Source organism: Peromyscus leucopus, chromosome 7, assembly GCF_004664715.2.
Source record: "Peromyscus leucopus breed LL Stock chromosome 7, UCI_PerLeu_2.1, whole genome shotgun sequence".
In the NCBI taxonomy this organism is placed as follows: domain Eukaryota; kingdom Metazoa; phylum Chordata; class Mammalia; order Rodentia; family Cricetidae; genus Peromyscus; species Peromyscus leucopus.
The window spans coordinates 94,934,880-94,957,188 of NC_051069.1; the positions used below are offsets into that span (position 1 = coordinate 94,934,880).

At 44.2% G+C, this 22,309-nt stretch overlaps 1 protein-coding gene across 1 annotated transcript; it reads left to right on the plus strand.

The window, feature by feature from the left end:
* The first annotated feature begins 299 nt into the window (after nt 1–299).
* On the plus strand, nt 300–21,853 carry Wdr82 (WD repeat domain 82). Its single transcript, XM_028869877.2, has 9 exons — nt 300–803; nt 6,659–6,756; nt 10,915–10,981; nt 14,487–14,586; nt 15,048–15,164; nt 15,526–15,681; nt 16,005–16,074; nt 17,061–17,203; nt 19,276–21,853. The coding sequence occupies exons 1-9, from the start codon at nt 643–645 to the stop codon at nt 19,303–19,305; spliced, it is 942 nt and encodes a 313-aa protein (XP_028725710.1). The 5' UTR covers nt 300–642; the 3' UTR covers nt 19,306–21,853.
* The last annotated feature ends 456 nt before the right edge of the window (nt 21,854–22,309 follow it).

The window sequence follows — 22,309 nt, forward strand, 5'->3', positions numbered from 1 at the left end:
GTACCTGCCACCTCGGGGATACCGGAGTCTCCCTGGGGAGCACCCACAAAGGCAGGAGTCCCGAGGCGACCTCAAATTCCCGCCCTCAGGAAAGGCTTCCAGACGCTCCACGCCCGCAAGCCTCCCCTTGCACACCGAGTCCTGGGCGATCCCGGGGCCACGGAAATGCGAGCGAGCCCGCCCGCTGACGTCATCGCCCCGCCCCCCCGAGCGCGCGCCTCGGTTCCCGCCCCGCCCCCTTTCCCGACGTTCGCCGCGGCAGAGGCTCCTCGCCCTCTGATTTTTTTTTTTTTTTTTTTTTTTTTTTTTTTTTTTTTTCCTTGCTTCTCCCTTCAAGATGGCGGAGACAATGAGCCGGCGCAGCGCCGGTTGGCCCTGAAGTGAGTCTGGGCAAGAACGGTCCGTGGGGTCCCCGTCATCCCGGCGAGAGCGCGTCGGTGGAGGAGGAGGAAGAGGAGGAGGAGGACGCGGCGGCCCGACTGTCAGCCGCCCTCCCGGCAGCCGCCAACGCGGCGCCCGCACCGCTGGGGTTGGCCCTGAGCAGCCCGCCCGCCCGCCCGCTCGCCTGCCTCTCGGCCCCGCCCCGGCCCTGCGCCGCCGCGGCTGCTGCTGCTGGCAGCCGCCGCCGCCGCCGCCATCGCCATGAAGCTGACCGACAGCGTGCTGAGGAGCTTCCGCGTCGCCAAGGTGTTCCGCGAGAACTCGGACAAGATCAACTGCTTTGACTTCAGCCCCAACGGGGAGACCGTCATCTCCAGCAGCGACGATGACTCCATCGTGCTCTATGACTGCCAGGAGGGCAAGTGAGTGTGGCGGCGGCCGCGGGCCGGGTTCCGAGCGCCTCCCTCCTTCCCTCTGGTCGCTGGCTCCCGGCTGAGGCTCCCCCCAGCCGGTGGTGCACTCCAGCCTCCAGCCTGCAGTGGTGCAGGAGGTCCTTGCCTTCCTTTTTTTAACGGTGACCGTGGCCGCAGTAATAGTAGCGTTGTTATTTCATGTGTCTTTGGTCCCTTGCGAGCGCGCTTCTTCGTCTTTTGCCTAACCCCACCTTGACCTTGACCTTTAAACGCCATGTCCGTGCACCCGGCGGCCAGACGGATAGCCCTTGCCACCCCTCCTGACTGTCAGACGGCGCGTCGCCTCTGAGCTCGGGGCAGAACCGTAAGAGCTGTTGTGCCCATCGGCGGCGTCAGCTCCCTGCCCTCACCGCGGTGACCTGGATTCGGCCCTGGCACCGCGCCCGTCCCTGCCCCTCAGCTTCCCGCGCGGCCTTTCTGCCATCAAGCCCCGCGAGATGCAGTGGTTAGCTGTCAGGATTTGTCGATGGTGCCCATGTGAGCTTGCTGCCCTTCCCCTGTACCGATACCCACGCTTACAGTTAACTTGTTAAACGGCCTCCCGGAAACTTTTCTTTGCCAGACTCTTGCGAACTTGGCCGCCCCATTCTGATCAGAATGCGAGCTCCCTTTAAAACAAAGAAAGCATTCTGGAACAATTTAGTGTTTCCTTTTGCATTACAAAAAAAAAAAAGTTTACCCGGGTGTGGCGGCCCAGCCAGCAATCTCAGCATTTGGGCGACAGGGGCAGGCACATTCTGAGTTCTGGACTTCATAAGCGAAACTCAGAACAGTCAAAAAACCCGCCAGTGTATGGTTTGTTTGGAATTATCATTCTGGATCTGGTTATGGGAGTTATGTGTTAGCTGGAAAACTACTACGATTGTGTATCTTTGCTGAGCAGAGCACTTTGCCTTTTTCATGGCCTAGGTTGGGGGAGACGCTGTCTGCCTGGCCTCACCCCTTGTAAGTCGAAGTCTAGTGTAGGCCCAGTTTGATTTCGCTCGTCAACTCCAGCCGCCTTTCCAAAGCAGATGTTTGATTTAATTTAATAGCTACTGTTCTGGACATCATTCTGTCCAAGTTACCTATGGTTTTGAAGCCTTAGCTTTTTTCTACTTTCTCCGGGTGTTCTTTGTGTTTATTTTTTCAAATAACGGGCGGTTTTCCTTTGGAACTTGTCTCTGAGTTTATCTAAAGTAAGGCTGTGTTGTAGACTGAGCTGCATACGATGTTTTCCTCACTGGGGTTATAACAAAGTATTACGTAACTGCCTCTGGACCTGCCTGCTGTATGTGGAAGAGTTCCCACAGTGGTGGTCCTAGGGAAAAGAGGGTCACTAGCTGGACAGATAGTTGTTTGAATTGATGCTCATTGTAGTGTGTTGATTTTTACCTGCTCTGCCCATTCGAGTTTGTTTGGAAGAGCTGGTAGGATTTAAAGTTGGGAACTAGAAGTAATTTGAAGTTTTAGTTTGCTTGAAATGTTTAGTGCAGTACATAGATTAGAATCTTCCCTCCAAGAGCTGAAAAGGAAATGCATATCCCTTATTCAAAGGAACAAAATGCTAAGACTATAAGACTGTTTATTGATGCAGAAAATCTTTTTACATGAGTACAGACTTAATAGAAAGTTACAATGTCCCAAAGAACTTTCTTGAAGGAAAAAAAAAGAACATTCTGCTCAGCAGCGCCTGTAACTCCAGCACTTGGGAGACTAGGGTGGGAATATTGGATGCAGCTTGGAACGACATAGTAAGACCCTGTCTCAAAAAAAGAAAATATGCCAGCTGGAGAGATGGTTAAGAGTATACTTGTGCGGGTTGGGGAGTTAGCTCAGTGGTAGAGCGCTGCAAGGCCCTGGGTTCGGTCCTCAGCTCTGGGAAAAAAAAAAAAATGAAAGGAAGTTTACAGACAATTTTTGCCGGGCGGTGGTGGCGCACGCCTGTAATCCCAGCACTCAGGAGGTAGAGGCAAGTGGATCTCCGTGAGTTCGAGGCCAGCCTGGTCTACAGAGGTAGTCCAGGACAGGCTCCAAAGCTACAGAGAAACCCTGTCTTGAAAAACATAAATAAATAAATAAGTAAGTAAGTAAATAAGTGAATGAATGAATGAAAAAAAAGTATACTTGCTGCTCTTACAGAGGATCTGGGGTCAGTTCCCAGCAGCAGCATGGAGCTTCATAACCATCTATAACTCTAGTTCCAGGGGATCTGACTCCTACTTCTGACTTTTGTGATGCCAGGAACACGCATGATACACAGACATACTTACAATCAAACCCTTATACCATAAAAATAAAGTAGATAAGTCTTTAAAAACAAAAAACTTGTTTTAAAAAGAAAATATGTTTGAAAAAAGGATCCAGAAGCTGGAGAGATGGCTCAGGGTTAAGAGCACATGCTAATCTTTCAGAGAACCTGGGTTCAGTGCCAGAACTGACTTGGAGGCTCACAACTACGTTTAACTCCAGGTCCAGGGGATCTGATACTCTCTGACCTCCATGGGCATTAGATATGCACAGGGTGCACATGCATAGATGCAGGCAAAACACTCATATACATAAAATCAGTAAATCTAAAATACATACATATTTTAGAAGAGCAGTCAAACAATCCCAACATTTGGAACTTAGCATGTAACCATAGTGCTGGCTGGCTTCAAATAGCAGTTCTGCCTCAGCCTCCCATGTGCTAGGATTACAAGTGTGAACCAACAATATTTGGCTTAAAAGAATTTTTTTTTTACATTTTTCTTTTTGTCAAAAGTAGTTTTTTTTCCCTACAATATTTCTTTTTGTACATTTTTATTGTGTGAGCTTGCTGTACATGTATAAATCAGAGGACAACTTGCAGGATTTGGTGTTTTCCTTTTATCATATGAGTCCTAGGGATTGAACTCGGGTTATTGAGCTTGATGACAGTTGCCTTTAGCCTCTAAGCCATCTCATCAGCCAAAAAAGAGGTATTGAGGATTTTTGTTTGTTTGTTTTTGTCCACTTAAACATTATAATACATTTCATTCTTTGAATTAATTAGGTGCGCACATACACACACACACTTAATTTGCCCTTTTTTTTTTTTTTTTTTTTTTTTTTTCCGTTTTTGGAGACAGGGTTTCTCTGTGTAGCTTTGCACCTTTCCTGGAACTCGATTTGGAGACCAGGCTGGCCTCTAACTCACAGAGATCTACCTGACTCTACCTCCCAAGTGCTGGGATTAAAGGCATGCACGCAACTGCCCGGCCTAGTTTGCCTTCTTAAGACAACAGTTTCATGTAACCCAGGCTACCCTCCAACTCTATCCAAGGCTGGCCTTAAAAACTCCTGAATCTTCTTCTCCTTCGACCTTCCAAGTGCTTGATTATAGATGTGCCCCACCCCCACACCAGCTGGCGTTACTGTTATTTTCTTTGTTCATACTTTGCCTCCAGAATCATAGTTTTAAAGAAGGAGCTTGCCAAAATACTTGGGGAAATGTGCATGAAAAGACACGTGCAATGATAATACATTAGGCTCTTTCAGAGTAGAACTGAAATAAATAGGTTCCTTACATTAGGAACAAATCTCAAGAGTTTTTTTAGATTTAAGAAATACAGGCCATATCTTAGTGGAACCAAGCTTTTTTATACCACATGCTTTAATACTTTATCTTTTTTGTTTACTTGCAGTGTTGAAGTTAGAATCCAGGATCCCATGCATGCTAGGCAAGCCTTTTGTGACTGAGGCAGATCCCTAGACCTGTTTTCTGTTTTAGATGGACTGAAATACTAAGATTCACTTTTACCACTGATAAATGCAAAGTCATCAACCTTTATTTAGTGTAGCCACATGCTCAGCCTCACTTAATCATTAGTTACCAAGCACTGACTGCAGAGCAGAACTCCAGAGTAGACTGGATCTGATAGTTAGTATTTTATATCACAAAAGGCAGACATATAGAAAGTATAATACGGGGCTGGAGAGATGGCTCAGTGGTTAAGAGCACTGGCTGCTCTTCCAGAGGTCCTGAGTTCAATTCCCAGCAACCACATGGTGGCTTACACACATGGTGGCTTACCAACCACCTGTAATGAAATCTGGTGCCCTCTTCTGGCCCGCAGGCAGAACACTGTATACATAATAAATAAATAAATAAATAAATAAATAAATAAATAAATAAATAATAATACAAGTTCAAGAACTCTTGTTTGGAATACGTGTCATGAAGCAGAAGACCTCACCTTCACTGACTTTCACAATTAAAAATGCAAATTGTCTCATAGGCAGCCTGGATCATATGATTGTTTAACTCACTGGTTCCAAAACAATTTTACATTGAGAAGGTAAACATTCTTTTACATAAATTCAGACTCTGGGTGAACATTAATTAGTACAGGAGTTTCTTTTTCCCTTTTGTTTTTGAGGCAGGTCTCATTTTGTTGTTGAAACTGGCCTTGAATTTGTAGTGATCCTTTCAAGTTCTGGCAGGAATTAAAGATGTGAACCACCATGTCTAGTGTAAAATTCTTTTAGACATAAATGTAAAACATATTAAAGGTTTTCTTATTTTCTGACCTGGTTCATGTGGAGAATTCTAGCATTCAAATTTTTTTTTTTTTTTTTTTTTTGGTTATAGGTTTTTCTAAGATCTTTTATTTATTTTATGGATGAGTGCTCTAATTGCCTATATGCATTTATGTCAGAAGAGGGCATCAGATCCCCCGTAGAGATGGTTGTGAGCTACCATATGGTTGCTGGGAATTGAACTCAGGACCTCTGAAAGAGCAGCCTGTGCTCTTAACCGCTGAGCCATCTCTCCAGCCCCCTGAGATCCCTTTTATTTGATCATCAAGGTTTGCATTTAAGGGACTTTAACCCATAGTTTGGAACTTTGGTGTTGGAGACACGTACTTTTACATTGAAGTAAAAGAAAAAGGAACCATTGACTAATTTTGCTGGAGAGAAATTGGGTCACCTGTCTTCTGAAAGGTTTAGCCGGTACTTTTACCTCCAGATAAGAAGGTTGTACATCTTTAAGAGTGAATTATATTAAGAACATAGCAGTGTTACATCTGGTTTCAATTTTGATAGATCATTGCCTTTAAGAAAGTGCTTTCTCCTGGGCGGTTGTGGCGCATGCCTTTAGTTCCAGCACTTGGGAGGTAGAGGCAGATGGATCTCTGTGCGTTCCAGGACAGCCAAGGACTGTTACACAGAGAAACCCTGTCTCAAAAAACCAAAAAGAAAAAGAAAGTGCTTTCTAAATGAATGGCTTAGGAGAAGTTACTGGCTTTCAAGTACTCTTGTATCGCTGTGTTGTAAGTCATGATTTGTGATATTTCCTGAACCTTTTTCTCAAATAGTCTTCTCAGAGTTTACATTTGAAGCCAGGTGTGGTGGCCCACTCTTGTAATTCTAGCACTGGAGAAGCCCAGGCAGGAGGATCATAAGTTCAGGGCCATCCTCAACCTAGTAACTTAGAGGCCATGTGAGAACCTGCCTCAACTACCCCACCCCACCCCTCTTTTGAATGTGTGGTAAAAGATTGAATTAATACTCTAAATTTACTTTTACTTTATAACCTGGGCCTTGTGTACACAAGTGAATTACTATTCTTGAAGAGCTGTTACATTTGATTTTTATTTTTAAGAGATGGGTTTTGGGGACTGGAGAGGTGGCTCAGTGGTTAAGAGTTCATACTACACTTGCAGAAGACCTGACTTGTGTCTACTAATAATCCCTGCTCTTGCCATATCAAGTCAAGTGATGCTATTTATGTGCAGAGCTCCAGTGTTTGTGATATTGGATTCTGATGGTTTTTGTTTTTCCCTTTGTTTGCTCATCAGACCAAAGAGAACCCTGTACAGTAAGAAATACGGTGTGGACCTCATCAGATACACTCATGCAGCCAACACGGTCGTTTACAGCTCTAACAAAATAGACGGTAAGCAAGCCTGTTTAGGAGGTCACAGTGTGGTTCCTTTGAATACTTGACGAATCTTTGTGGGGATTTGTGCTGTGGTTATAGTTGGTTTAAATGTTTTCCTATAATGTTAGCAGTGCTGATTACATCGTTAAAAGTAAAAGAAGGCTGGAAACAAGCCACAAGGACTTTGGAAGGACTTGGAACAGAGTATGAAAAATGTCTACTGTACAATGGAGAGTGGGAAAAGGAAGTAACTAATTATGTTTATGATTTGCACTCCTTGAAACTTGAAAGAATACTTAGCAAAAATGAAAGGGAGAAATACTTGACATAGCAATTAGTAAATTACTGGGCCTTTCCTTTCAGAATATGTCTGTGGATTAAAGCAAGTGTGACACCTTACCTCTGTGTTCTTAGCACTTGGGAGTCTGAGGCTGGAGGAATGGGAGTACCCGGCTAGCCTGGGCTGCAGAGTGAAACCATATCTTCAGAAACTACAAAGGCAGGTGGCTGGGATAAAGGAAATGTTTGCATTTCTGACTGAGGGAGAGTAAAACAGAATTTACAGCTACATTAAAGGCAGACTGGAAAGGACACCAAGTGCATGAAATGAAGAACAGTAGAAGCAGCCAGGTGGTGGCGCACGCCTTTAATCCCAGCACTTGGGAGGGAGGCAGAGGCAGGTGGATCTCTGTGAGTTTGAAGCCAGCCTGAGTCCTAAGAGAGTTCCAGGACAGCGAGGACTGTTAAACAGAGAAACCCTGTCTTGTGGGGGAAAAAATAGTAGAAATATCCCAGCACCCAAGTGGTTTGGACCCTATCTGGGCAGTTTAGCATTTGTAGCTAGACCCTGTCTTAAAAACAACAAACAAGGCTTACAAATGGCTCACTGTGCTAGCTTAGAGGCAGGTCTAAGAGTTTAGCTCTTCTGTGGTGTGTGTCATAAAGAACAGTATGATGACCTTTGTGGTCTTTGATCCCAGGAATACTTTTTGTTTTTTTAAGTAAAGAAATTTTTTTAGAAATTGAAACTTGCTTTTTAATAAATAGTCTCTGCTTTTGACTGATTTCCTCTGGAATAAATTCCTAAGTTGACAAACTGTCTCAGTGATTGAACAGTCACATGCTTGTTACTTTATCTTATTTTAGCCTTATTGGTACTGGTTTACTGATTGCTTTTTGCAATAAGATTTCTTAGTATAGAAATAGTATCACTGTAATTCAGATTGCCCTTGATTACATGATGCTTCTGCTGAGTACTGAGATTATAGGTCTGTGACACTGTGGCAGGCACAGTTAGATTTATTTTTATTTATATGTATGTGTGTATCTCTGGGTGGGTGGGTGCCAGTGTCCTTGGGCCAGAAGAGGGCATCAGGTCCCCTGGAGCTGCCAACAGTTGTGAGCCATGTGCTGTGAGTGCCAGGAACTACATTCAGGTCCTCTGGAAGAGCAGCAAGCACTGTTAACCACTGAGCCATCATCTCTGTGGCATCTAAGATTTCTTTTTGATCGTGTATATATGTGTGTAGAGGTGGCATGTGCACATGTGAATACAGGTGCCAAAGAGTCTAGAAGGTGTCAGACCCCAGAGCTGGAATCACAGGTTGTTATGAGCTGTCTGGCAGGGGTGCTGGGGACTAAGCTCAAGTCCTCTGCAAGTGAAGTGCGTGCTCGTGATCACAGGATAGCGTCTTCTGCCTCCCTCCCTATTTTGAGACAGGTTTTCACTATGTAGCCCTGGCTGACCTGGTACTCTGTATGTAGACCAGGTTGGCCTTAAACTTAAAGGAATCCTCCTCAGTGCTGGGACTAAAGGCAAGTACCACCATGCCCAGACATTCAGCAAAGATTACTTTCAATTGATATTTTAATCTGTCTCAAAGCAAATGGGCAGAAGTCTTTCTTTAATGAGACTTCTCTACCTAAACTTGATTTTAGTACGTATATAATTTCTATTTTTCATGCCTGTTTCAGAAATAGTTTTCTAAGCAGGCACTGCCGTTGATGCTTTTGGATAAGGATAAATACTAGGATCCTGAGGCTATCCTAATGATTGGTGTATTTCTTGTTGGGCCGCTTTTCTGAGTAATGAAACGATTCTCCAAACACGTACAAGATGAGGCAGATGGGTGGTGGCACTTGCAGCTTTGCTGCCAGGCCTCTGCTGTGGGGATGTTGCCTTTCCTGCCTCCAGTGCGTCCTGCAGAGTTCCTCCAGTGCTCCGTTGTCTTTTGCCTGATTCCAGGCTGAGGTAGTAGTTTGTACAGTTTGAGGGTCTATGATACCACCCGGTACAGGAGATAACTGTACAGGCCACTGCCTTGCCAGGAACAGCGCACCAGCTACCAAGTGGGGTGGAGAAGATGGCGAAGCCCTGCTCATCTCTGGGAGTCCAGGTAATGGGGAAGGGATCTCTCTTTAGGGCAGGTGAGTAGTTCCTAGCACTTGAATAACCAGAAATGCTTTATGGTTGTCCTTTGAGAGACTTGGAGTTGTTCAAATAAACCATGTAGAATTCTGTTACAGATTGTATGGAAAGGATTCCTTTTTTTCCCTCTGAGGGTAAATGTCCTTTCATTAGAAAGTATCCCTGCAAGCCAAGGATGTTGCTCACACCAGTAATCTCAGCATTTGGGAGGCTGAGGATGGAGAATTGCTGCTAGTTTTGAGCTAGCCTGGGCTATATAATGGGTTCCAAGCTAACATTGACTATGGAGTGAGACCCTAACCAAAAAAGGAAAACCCTTTGTAAGCCACTTGATACTTTGGACTTCTTTATTCTTTTTATTTGTTTGTTTGTTTTATCTTTGTTTTGTTTTTTGAGACAGGGTTTCTCTATGTAACGATCCTGGCTGTCCTGAACTCACTTTGTAGACCAGGCTGGCCTGGAACTCACAGGGATCCGCCTGCCTCTGCCTCCCAAGTGCTGGGCTTAAAGGTGTGTGCCACCACACCTGGCTTAGACATCTTATCTTCTGTTTGCATTTATAATGTGTTTTGTCCCTCCTGTATTTTGGTGCCATGTTTCCTGTTTTCTGTTTCTCTTCCTATTTTTTATTTTGTTTGTTTTCAGTGATGTTTCGGTTTGGTTTTTGAGACAGAGTTTCACTAAATGTACCCTACCTATGGTGGTCTCCAGTGTGTTGAGATTACAGGTTATAGTCACCATGTCCAGCTTTTCTTCATCTTTTTAGGAGCGTAGTAATTTCCTACTTTCTAGTTCTAGTAAGGGCCTCACCCATGCTAGGTAAGCACTATGCCCTAAGTCGCATACCCAGACTCACTTCATTCTGCTGTCAACATAATCTTTTTATCGTTTTTCTTTTCATTTTATTTTATGTGTATGAGTGGTTTGCTTGCATGTCTGTCTATGTATCATGTGTCTGGTGCCCAGGGAGGTTAGAAGAGGATGTCAGATCCCCTGGAATTGGAATTACAGACAGTTGTGATCCACTATGTGGGTTCTGGGAATGGAAGCCAAGTGCTCTAAACCACTGAGCCATCTCTCTAGCCCTTATTGTTTACTTTTCTAGATAGAATTCTCTCTTTCACCTCCCTCTCTCTGTCTTTTTCTTTGACAGAGCTGGCTGTGTAGTAACACTGACTGTTCTCAGACTCCCTATATAGCCCTCTAGTTTTCGGTCCTGATACTTACTGTAAGATTTGTCATTTTGCAGACACTAAACTTAGTGTCTATAGCCAGTGATTTTTTTTTCCCCTTGCCAGGAAATACTTATGTAGGACAAGTTGAATTTTAAATTATGAAGAATCCAAAGATTGGTAGCAAAACAGTGTTTTTTGTTTTGTTTTGTTTTTGTTTTTTAAATGTAGTTTTTACTCTGAGTCCCTCACCCCCACTCCAATGCTGCAGATTGAACTCGGAGATTCTCATACACTAGGCAAGCACATCACCATTGAATTGTCCGTCTGGGCCCCAACACAGTGATATTAAGTGTTGGTATAAGTGCTATCAAATGAAAACTTGGCTTTTGAGTTGTATGAATCTATATGTGTACTCTTAAGTTGTTGAGAGAAGTTGTTTGCCTTTATCTGTCTGTAATTTGCTGGGGTGATAGAATACAGTGGGTTCTTAGGCCTGTCTTTTCAGAAATGAAAATGCAGCGTAAGTCCCATTTAAATGGTGAGTGTCACCCCTCGTTTGCTTTCTTACAGACACTATCCGTTACTTGTCGTTGCATGACAACAAATACATCAGATATTTCCCTGGACACAGCAAAAGGTAAGACTCGAGTATTACAGGGTTAGTTCCTTTATCTCAAGAGAGGGAGAGGTCTCGTTAGTAAGTCCAGCCTTCCTTAGTGCTGTCCAGCATGTCTCTTCATCTTGTTGACTGATCTCTTGGTTTACTGGGGTAATGGAAGCAGAAGATGGGGTTTCAGAAATAACTACATAGTCTCTGTTAAAATTTAAATAAGGAGTCGGACGATGTTGGCGCATGCCTTTAATCCCAACACTCGGGAGGCAGAGGCAGGGGGATCTCTTGAGTTTGAGGATTGACTGATCTATATAGAAAAACCCTGCCTTGAAAAAACAAAGGGGGACATTTTGTAAGTAGGAGCGTGGAGTATACTTTAGTGGCTGAGCACATGCTTAGCATGTGAGTGGCTCTAGATTCAAGTCTGCATACCAAAGTAAATAAATATAATTAATGAGGGGGTTAGGCGTGGCTCAGTGCAAGAGCATGCTTGCCATACAAGAGTCTGTGTGTGTGTGTGTGTGTGTGTGTGTGTGTGTGTGTGTGTGTGTGTGTGTGTAAGAAACGTGAACTAAAGTTATTGGGTGATAACCTATGCTTTAAAATTAGACTTGGTATTTAGCAAAGCCAAATCTCAGTTAGCTCTTAACAAAAGAACTGTTTGCATTTATGAGGCCTTCCACTACAAAGGCCAACATTTGAATTAGTTGCTACATGAAAAATGTTCCTTATGATATAAAAGGGTTTTTTGTTGCTGTTGTTGTTGTTTGTTTTTAAGATATATTTATGTATTTTATGTATATGGGTGTTGTGTCTACATATATGTCTGCACACCAGAAGAGGGTATCAGATCCCATGGGACTACAGTTATAGGTGGTTATGCACTGCTATGTGGGTGCTGGGAATTGGACCCAGGACCTCTGGAAGTGCATCCAGTGTTCTTAACCACTGAGCCATCTCTCCATGGCACCATTTGTAGATGGACTTTTATTTTTGTCCTACCTGCCAGCTCCCAAATAGCTACACAGAGACATTATTTATTATAAAAGTTCAGCCAGTCGCTTAGGCGTGTATAGTAGCTCTTAGCAACTTAAATTAACCCATTTTTATTAATCTACTTTTTGTCTCGTGGCTTTATTACCTTTACTCTGTACCACCCATGCTGCTTCCTCTCTGGCTGGCTGGTGATTGTGCCTTTCTTCTTCCCAGCGTTCTCCCTGCCCCCAAAGTCCTGCCTAGCTATTGACTGTTTAGCTTTTTATTAAACCAACCCAAGTGACACTTCTTCACAGTATACAAAGAGATTTTCCCACAACATTCCAGCGCGCCCCCCCCTTTTTTTTTTTTTTTTTTTTTTTTTGGAGAAAAGGTCTTACTATGTGGCCTTGGCTGTCCTAGAGCTCATTGTCTAGACCAGGTTGGCCTCAAATTCCTAGGAATCTGCCTGCCTCTGCCTCCCAAGTGCTGGGACCAAAGGCATGTATATTAATATAGATGATACAGAGTGGTAGTACAGTGCCCTGACTATTGTTATGTCACTTGCTGAGAGGTGTCAAAAGATATCTGTCTATTCACCCCAGAAAGCCAAAGAAATGATTCCACCCAAATCTTAACTTTGTGAAGCAATAAGTTTAATTCTGGTCATCTCTAGGAGCATGGGCAACTTAAATGGCAGCTATACCCATCTCCCTCCTCTCCCAAAAATGGTTAACTCCTTATCTGTCCTTGGAAGGGATCAGGATCTTTTGAGAGCTCCACAATAGCAGGCACGCTGCCCTGATTTCAGGAGAGCTATGTCATGCTGAGAGCTGCTTGTCAGAAGTGATACTTGTGCTGGACTCGAAGTTGCACACCTTTAATCCTCAGCGCTCAGGAGGCAGGAGCAGGCAGAGCTCTGTGCGCTCCAGGCCAGCCTGGTTGTGTACATAGCAAGCTCCAAGACAACCAGGACTACATAGAGAGACCCTATCTCAAAAAGTGTACTTCTGGATGAACATGGTGTGGTATGTACTTGTAATTCTAGTGCCCTGGAGGCTGAGGTAGGAGGATTGTTACAAATTGGAAGCCAGCTTTAGATACATAGTAAATTAAAGGTCATCCTGGGATACATATCGTATTAATACCCTGTCTCAAACTCCTCTCTCAAAAAAAATAATAGTTCAGTAAAGTTTTACTTACAGGCAGGCAGGGTATTTCTGTGCTGCTGAAGACAGGAAGTATTGGTTACTGTGTAAGCCAAACATGGGCCAGCTTATTCACTTTTGCTCTAGTGTCTTGGCACCTTGTGAACTGGCAGGTAAGTTTCCCTAGGGCCAGGGGTTTGGTTCTTATGTTCCCTGTACTTATCAGTACAGAGCCTTTTGTATCCACTTGGACCTGTGAACTTTTGAGCTAGACAGTGTGACAAAATTGCATGTCCATATGCATTATGCTCTCTCTGTTTTACTATGGCAGCCTGGGCTATATGAAACCCTATCTCAAAATAAGAAATACAATTTAGTGATTGTAGGTGTGACTGTATATATGTAGTTGGGCAATCACTGCTAGTATAATTCCAGAATATTTTCATTTCCCTAAGAGAAACTCTGTACCCATTAGCAGCCATTCATCTAAGTGATGTCTCTAGATTTGCCTATAGTGGACATTTTGTATAAATGGTATCAGATAACATATGACCTTTTGTGTGTGTCTTCTTTCATGTAGCATGATGTTTCCAAAGTTTATCCCTGTTGTCATATGAATTAGCACTTAGTTTCTTTCTGTTTTCAAATAATATTGTGTCATGTTATATGGCTAGTCCACATCTTGTTGATTTGTTAATTAGTGAGCATTTGGGTCATTCCCATTCATAATGCTACTGTAAAAGCCTGAACATTTTGGTGTAGACATTTTCAGTTTGCTAAAGTATATATACCTAGGAGTGGAATTTCTGAGTCACATAACTTGCCAGAAAAAGTATGGTTTGGTTGGTTGGTTGGTTGGTTGGTTGATTTTGGCTTTTTTTGTGGTGGGGTCAGAGGCTTGGAATTCACTATATAGACTAGACTGGCATTGAACTCAGGTCCACCTGCCTCTCTCTACCCTCCAAGCACCACCACACCTGGCCTGAAAGGTCTTTTGTAGGGCATCTGTACCACGTATTTCATCAGTGGTGTCTACAGTTGTTCTAATTCTCCACCATGCTCCTCTTTACGGTACTGAGCAATCCTTTTATGACAGCCGTTAGTGGTGTGAACTAATACCTCACTGTGCTTTTGATTTCCAGTAGAATCACTTATTTTGTTTTTAACACTGGCACTGAGCTGTATAGCTCCAGCCTGAGACCATGCATTTTTTTATACAGAGGCTTTAGGTTGATTTTTTTTTTTTAATTAGCTACTTTTGATTGCTTCAGATAAGTTTGTGTATGCTTCCTAAGATGGTAGTCTTGGGAAAACAGGTATATGTAGGCAGGCAGAGTGGTTTAGGGTTCACATCCAATTTTTGCTCATATTTTGCTTCAACTCCTATTTATCTTGATACATTGCAGGGTGGTGGCCTTGTCCATGTCACCTGTGGATGACACTTTCATTTCTGGGTCTCTTGATAAGACCATTCGACTCTGGGATCTCCGGTCTCCTAACTGCCAGGTAATGGTACCTCACAGTTACATTTTTGAGCATTTTCTGTGGAAAGCATTATCAGCTCTCCCTCTCAGTTAAGGGAGACAACACTGGTTCCATTTTGGGATCCCAGAGTCTTATGTGGCAGCAAAACCTTTTACCAGTTGGCTACTGCTTGGTAAGCAGATCTCCTACTCCAGAGCAGATTGCATTGCAATGTGGCTTGGTGCTTGAAAAACTGCCTAGAACCTTTAGCCTCAAGGGGTTTGTTTCTCTTTGAACTCTGTAATGTCGTACAGTTAAGGCTGATTGGAAATGCATCATATAGTGACTTTTTACATTTTAGTCAGTTGTGTGTGTTTACTTTTAACGTTTTGTAGGTAGGCTGGATGCAGTTCCTATTCCTTCCTTGTTTGCACTGGAACAAGTCAGTGATTGAGTGGTGGGCTCCTTCATTCACTAACTCTTTGTTGTCCTCTTTTTCTTAGGGCCTCATGCATCTACAGGGCAAACCAGTTTGCTCCTTTGATCCAGAAGGGTTAATTTTTGCCGCAGGTGTCAACTCAGAAATGGTCAAACTTTATGACCTTCGTTCTTTTGATAAGGTAAATCTTTGAATCCTTGAACTATATTAAGGTTGCAGAAATTTTAAGGGCAAATTGGACATTTAAGAACCCTTTCTAGGCCAGGCATGGTGGCACACATCTTCAATTCCAACACTACACTCCAAAGCAGATGCAGGTAGATCTCTGTGAGGCCAGCCTGGTCTACATAGTGAGACCCTGTATAAAAAGACAGCCTTTCTGTGATGAGGAGCAAGTAGTGGGCAACAGAGTAGCAGAGTGAGCAGTGCTTTATCCTTTTCTTGCCCACTTAGAAAGACTCTAAATGGATAGAGAAAAAGTTCTAATAGAGGAAGTATTGATGTGTGTGGAGCCTGGGGACTGCTATTTTTGTGTTTTGCAGGGACCGTTTGCAACCTTTAAGATGCAGTATGATCGGACTTGTGAGTGGACAGGACTTAAGTTCAGCAATGATGGCAAACTCATACTCATTTCCACCAACGGCAGCTTCATCCGTCTTATTGATGCTTTCAAGGGTGTGGTGATGCACACATTTGGGGTGAGCTGGCAGCTTTGAAGAATGGCTGTTTTCTTGCTCATAAGACCTGGGTTGGGAATGCTGTTAGCGGATTGTGGAGATCAGCAGTTATCCTTGACTCAGTGATGGGGCATGGACCTGTGTTTTCTTCCTGCATGTGAACTTGACCTCCTTTGTATTGCAGCCATTCACCCCGTACAAAGTGACATAAGTTTGCTGTTCATTTGGTCTTGGTGACACTGCACATTCAAAAACCTTAGGCGGAAAGGGGCTTGTGTGTTGGGATGGTATTTCTTGATTGTTTCTATTACTGGCCCTATAATGAGAACCATTCTTTGTTTCAGGGTTATGCTAACAGCAAAGCTGTTACACTCGAAGCTTCATTTACTCCAGATTCACAGTTTATTATGATTGGTGAGCTGCTTTCATGTTCCTTGTTATTTCTCTGGTACTGTGCATTTGTTTATGTTACCAAGCAAAGTAACTAAAATGCTGTTCAATAGATGTTTTCAGATTTCTGTATAGCACCTTCAGACTTTGTAGTTCCCTTTACTGTGTACATAAGCATACATGCAGTGCCATGTGTATGGAGGTCAGAGAACATCTTTGGGGAGTCAGTTTTCTCTTTTCCATCATTTGAGTTCCATTGCTCAGACTCATGTAGCCAGACTTCCTGGCAGGCCTCCTTTACCTTCTGAGCCACCTCTCTGGCTTTGTTTGCTAATTTTTCTTGTTTTTCGATAGTCTTGTTTATTATATAAAACTCTTCTGACCATGAAGTTGCTGTGTAGTCAGGGATTACCTTGGATTTGTGATTCTCCCAAGTGCTAGGATTGCAGAAGTATGCCGTCACACTGGCAGGGTTCTTTATTGGAACTGGCAATGTGCTGGGTTTCCCTTCATGAGCTTTAGAATTAAGCTCTTAAAAAAGCATTACTGTATTGTATTGATAACTTGGCGTTATCAATACAGTGGTGACCTTTAGTAGTCTCTGTATCCAGATGTTGGCAAGCTACTGATACTAGCTCCCTTTCTGGATGGGAAATGTAAAGGTATGAGGGGGGATGCTTAGGAACAGTGAAGCGCTCCTGCACATCTATTCTAATTGCCAGCACTTGGGTGCTGTTACTGGAAGGCAGAACTATGAAAGTAGAAGTTTGAGGCTGATTTGGGCTACAAAGAGAATTCGGATTAATCTGGGTTATATAACAAAAATAAGTCCCTCGAGAGAAGGGAACAAATAATTAGGTCAAGATCAATTCCCAGTGTCCTTCCTCCATTGTGTTCTTAGTTTCTGCTGAGTGATGTGTCCTGAAACTTTTTCTAGATCTCAATCTATCTTTTTCTCACCTGTCTTTATTTGCCTCTTGAAGTGTTATTGTCTCGGTCATTCTGTTTAGGTTCAGAAGATGGCAAGATCCACGTCTGGAATGGAGAGAGTGGTATAAAAGTAGCTGTATTGGATGGTAAACACACGGGTCCCATTACCTGTTTGCAGTTCAACCCCAAGTTCATGACCTTTGCCAGCGCCTGTTCTAACATGGTATGTGAAAGAGTAAGAGGTATTTTCCATTAGGATCCTCTTGATTTGGGGTGGTGGGTGCCTCGGACAGCAAAGTGTGTTTTATCCACATAGTACAAGTTCATGTTTCAGAAGTGGTGGCTTCCCTGTTACACCCCCACATCATGAGATACCTGACCAGGCTGCATTTCTTACTTGTATTCCTCTTCCAGTAAGATGGGATCATCCATGCTTTCTGAAGAGGTTCGCAGAGCAGTTTTTGCTCTGGTGCTATGTTTTAGGTCCAAGCTCCTTAGGTTCTTTTGGCATTAATTTTACTCCTTAAAATATTCTGACCAACCTTTTATAGGTGCATTCTTTCAGGAGTTTCGAATATTGTTTTGGTTTGGCTTTTGGAAAGAATGTCTCTAGCCCAGGCTGACCATGTACTCCAGTTAATCTCCCTGCTATAGCCTCCTGATCACTGAGATGAGGAGTGTGAGCCAGCATGCCTCCGTTCTTTTCCATTGAACTCCTCAGAAATTCTTCTAGTGGTTTAAAACTACCCATCTATGAACTTCCGTTGTTTTTATTAATGTTTAGTATATTTTCTTTATTTATTTGAGGCGGGGGTCTCTGTGTAGACCTAGCCGTCCTAGAACTCTTTGTAGACCGGGCAGCCTTGAACTCAGAGATCCACCTGCCTCTGCCTCCCAAGAGCTGGGATTAAAAGTGTACACCACCATGCCTAACTTCATTTTGTTTGTTTGGTTGGTTGGTTTTGGTTTTTTGAGACAGGGTTTCTCTGTAGCTTTGGAGCCTGTCCTGGACTAGCTCTGTAGACCAGGCTGGCCTCGACCTCACAGAGATCCGCCTGCCTCTGCCTCCCCAGTGCTGGGATTACAGGCGTGTGCCACCACCGACCGGCTTCATTTTGTTTTTATTTTGTGTATTCTTGAACATGTGCCATGACACATGTAGAGGTCAAAGGATGACTTGTGGAAATTGGTCCTCTCCTTCCACCATGTGGTTTCCAGGGATCAAAAGTCAGGCTTAGGGGCAGACATGTTAATCTTAGGAAGGTAGAGGCAGGAGAACCAGGAGTTCAGTCCAGCCTGGGTTATATGAAACCCTGTCTCAAACACAAACAAATTACAAACAAGGAAAGAGTTCTGAGGGTATAGAAACACTATTAAGCCTGACAACCTGAGTTTTATCTCTGGAGCTCATAAGAAGAAAATTAACTCTCAAAAGTTGATTTCTGGCCGTTATTCATGTACCATGATGCAGACACAGACCACACACACACACACACACACACAATTTTAGAAAACAGAATTAACTGGAGATAGGAGATAGGTGACTCTTGATCTCTAGTTTCCTTTGAAGTCTGTCCATCTTCAAGTATCTTCAAGTAGGAACTTGGATGAGGTGTTTGGCTCCTGCCTTTATCCAGAGCCTAGTGCCCCCTCTTCCTCTGGTGTTAGGCTTGAGCCTGGGGCCTTTACTACTGAGCTGTACCTCTAGCCCAGTTCTTGTTTTTAGAAACCAAGAAGATAGTATCAGAAGGAAGGCAGCAGTGGCTGGCAATACAGCTTAGTTAGAGCACGTGCCTGCCATGGATGAAGCCCTCCTGCCTTCAGTCCTCCAGTACTGGGAGGCCAGAAGGAAACTAAGCTGGATGTGTTGCTGTACACCTGTAAGCTAAACATTTGGATGATAGAGGCCTGGAGGTTCAGGGTCATCTTTGGTTACATAGTGAGTTTGAGATCATGTAAAGCCAAAAAGCCACTCAGCTCTCAAAGGCAGCAAAACCATCTCATCCAAACCTTTCTTCTCAGATTCTGGAAGGAAAGGGTATGATTGAGGCCACCTTGAGATTAGCTGTGAGGGCAGGTTACCCACAGGAGTGAATGTTGGAAATAAACAGAACCAACTTTCAGAGTGTTACTGGCTCAGTAGAAACAGTGGTTTGATCAGGAGTAAGGGCCACCAGACCGTAATTCCTTCATCATTGGGTTGGGCTCCTTGATGCTGTGAGGTGGGGAAGAACAGCCTTCCATAGTGAGGAGAAGCCTGGCTTTTTAAAAAGCTGATTTGTGTTCTCCTTCCAGGCCTTCTGGTTGCCCACCATTGATGACTGATCCTGACACTGCTCGGCTCTTTGTACAGTGAGGGCGTCCAACAGGAAAAGTCAGAGGTGACTGAGATGACAGTGGGATTGACTGGATCATTTGACTGGACTGGAGAACATCTTTCCACATGGCCTTCCCAGGGATGTGCTGTCCATCTGCTCTAAAGAAATACTTTGCTGAGCGCCTTCCAAAGGACTCTTGGTGCTGCAGATTCAGTTGGCACTCAGCCTTTCCAGCTCTCAGCGCACCAAGCTCTTCAGAGGGTGACTGCTTATGATTAGGTTACAGTGGGGCCCTTGAGCCCCTTCAATTTTGAATATAGTTGCTGCTGAAGAGCCGGTGACGTCACCAATTGCCGCACATCCTTCTCCCACCCCAGAAATGTATGGGAAGCCACAGTTCTGGTTTTGAGATGCTAGGGCAGCTCAGCACCTCTTGCCCTCACCCTGCATGTCTTGTTACTGGGTCTCCCTGTGTAATTGTGGCATTATTCCACAACCATCATGTTTCTTAGGTGCCAAACATTTACAAAAATAAGTCTTCATATACCTTGGGGTCAAAGAAAGGGACAAAGAAAGAAGGACCTTGTTTGTCAGGAGGCTTTACAGTATTCCTGTGTTGGTGGGTGGGGCAGGTCGTGGGCTTGGATGTTGGCTAGCAAACAAGGCCCAAGCGTCTGAAAGGGAGGGAAGGGAGTAGCAGGTAAATTCTGAGAGCTGAAAGGTTTAACAGCCTGGTGCAATTCCCCCATCAAGACAGCCCCACAGTCTTCGTGGGGATCCTACCGAGCTTGGCTTGTACAAAAGCAAGGTAGTAGTTTATTTTTGTACCTGAGTCACATCACGTTTTCCTGTGGGCCAGTATTGTGGAATTAGTCTGAGTTGTTTACACTGATGCCTTCCTTCCCTGCCCACCGCGAATTGTGTACATAGTCAGCAGATGATACCCCTCTTCCCCAGCTCTTCCCCAAGAGCTGGCTCTAGGCCTGTGTTATATGTTATATTTAGCCTTTTTATATATGACCCTTGATCTGTTTGTATTTGAGCACAGTGTGCGTGTCCAATTAAATTCTCTCTCATCTAGTTTATCAAGAGTTCAGCAGGAGAGGGAACCCTGCAGCTGAGAAAGACTCTTTGTGGGTAGTGTTTGCCACAAGTGTTAGTCTTCTCTGTTAACCTTCGGGAGACAACGTGAAGCAGAGCTTCTAGTGTTTGCTGTTTTCCTGGCAGCTAAGTAAGAGCCTTGGGGTGATAACTCCCTTGTGCTCTTCAAGCCACACTTCGGGGCCCTCTCTACAGTATTAGAATCTTTTTTTGCCTGATTATGCTCTGTCTGCACCTGTGTATGTGTGACGGTCCCTTCTGCATGGCTTCTGTGCCTGGCTTGTGGCGTTGGGGACAGGGTGCTAGAACCAGTGTTTTAGTTTGTCAGGACTCTTCCTCCCCTGTCGTGTCGGCATCCTTGCCCTTTTCCTTGCTTTCTCCTGAGAGAAGGCTAGGACCAGACTGAGAAGGCTGCAGCTGACCTTTTCTTCCCAGTATGGCCACCTCAGAGGAGAACAAATGGTAGTCAGACATTTACATAAGCAAGCAGTACCCCTGCAGCTCCAGGAATCAAGACCCAACAGGCTGATTTGCCCATGAGTACCCCGCTGCGAGGGCGTTGGTCAGGCCACCACTGCTTCTATTCAGAAGCAGGCATGGGCTTCGCATCGCTAGTGCTATTTTTTAAGCAATTACTTTTTGACTTGTTATTCCAACTGAAAAGGTGGCCACCTTCACTTAAGTCTCTTAAATGTTGCTGAGCAGTCCTGCCTTCCCAGAGTGGACAGACTATAGGAACCAGGTGATTGGAGATGTTACTGCCTACCTTCAGAATCTAAGAGTCCATGTTTGGAGGAACTATTGAGAGCAAAGGTCTGTAACTCTGGACTAGTAAGGCTGCATAACCTGAAAGTAGAGCGGCTTGCCTGGTCACAGAGAAACTAAGTTCATGAGTGTCCAAAGCTGGGGCACCATGCTCTTGGAAGACATACTGCCTCACAGCCTCTGCTGGGCCCTGTGGCAGCAGAGCTGAGTTCTGGATTGGGAGGGAAAGATTCAGCTGGAACTTAGGATTCTGTATGTGGTCACAGGGTAAGCAAGAGGGAGAAAGCAATGGCAGTCTGGGGGTGTGTCCCTGGGATGTCCTCACTGTCCTCTGAATGTCAGCCAGAGCCACTGCTCTGTGTGACAGCTGACACTGCACTGTTCAACCACCAGCCACTGGGGTTTTTTTAATGAATTAGTCCCCGTTGTAACTGACAACTACTGCTTATGAAGGAAAACTGGGGGATTTTTAAGAACCAATTTGCCACCCAAATGGTACCACTGTTAATTTTGATGTTAAATGTTCCTCTAGATATCTCTGTGCATAGACTTTGGTGTGTTTACATAGTTGTTATCCTACTGTACATACAATTTTATGTCCCTTTTGTACTTAACATAAACTTTTTTTTTTTTTTTTGCCATGTTACCAGTCTTAAACAGAATTTTATGGCTTACAGTCTCTTCCATTGAGTCTCTGTGACATTATTTGCCTGCTTCACATCAGAAGAGATGTGTTGTTCCAATGTTCTGGCTCAGGTGGAGCTGCCTGCAATGTTGTGTGAACTGTTGGGCCTCTTTGAGGCCTGTGGGCAACAGGAACCCCCTGGGCCCATCCCTTAACCCCAGATTCCAATTAAATTACCACGGGGCCAGTAATGAGTGACTGGAGGTAAGCCTGACTCAAACCCATTCTTCAGAGACCTCCTCACTGCCTTTCGCTGTTTACCTCAAACTTTGACCAGGTTGGCATCCTAGGGCCCTGGTTGGAAGGTGAGCATTGCATCTAGCAGGATCAGCTGTCTGCCTGGTGAGCCACCGGCTTGGCTAATGCATTGGGAATTATTGCCACTCCGGGACCTGCTTTCTGCTTCCCTGACTGAATCAGAATAGGTAAAAAAAAAAAAAAACCTTGGCCGGCCACTTCA

Coding starts and splice junctions, on each gene's coding strand:
- Wdr82 (XM_028869877.2), top strand. CDS start 643: ATGAAGCTGACCGACAGCGTGCTGAGGAGCTTCCGCGTCGCCAAGGTG. Junction 804..6,658: donor TATGACTGCCAGGAGGGCAA/GTGAGTGTGGCG, acceptor TTTGCTCATCAG/ACCAAAGAGAACCCTGTACA. Junction 15,682..16,004: donor TGGTGATGCACACATTTGGG/GTGAGCTGGCAG, acceptor TCTTTGTTTCAG/GGTTATGCTAACAGCAAAGC.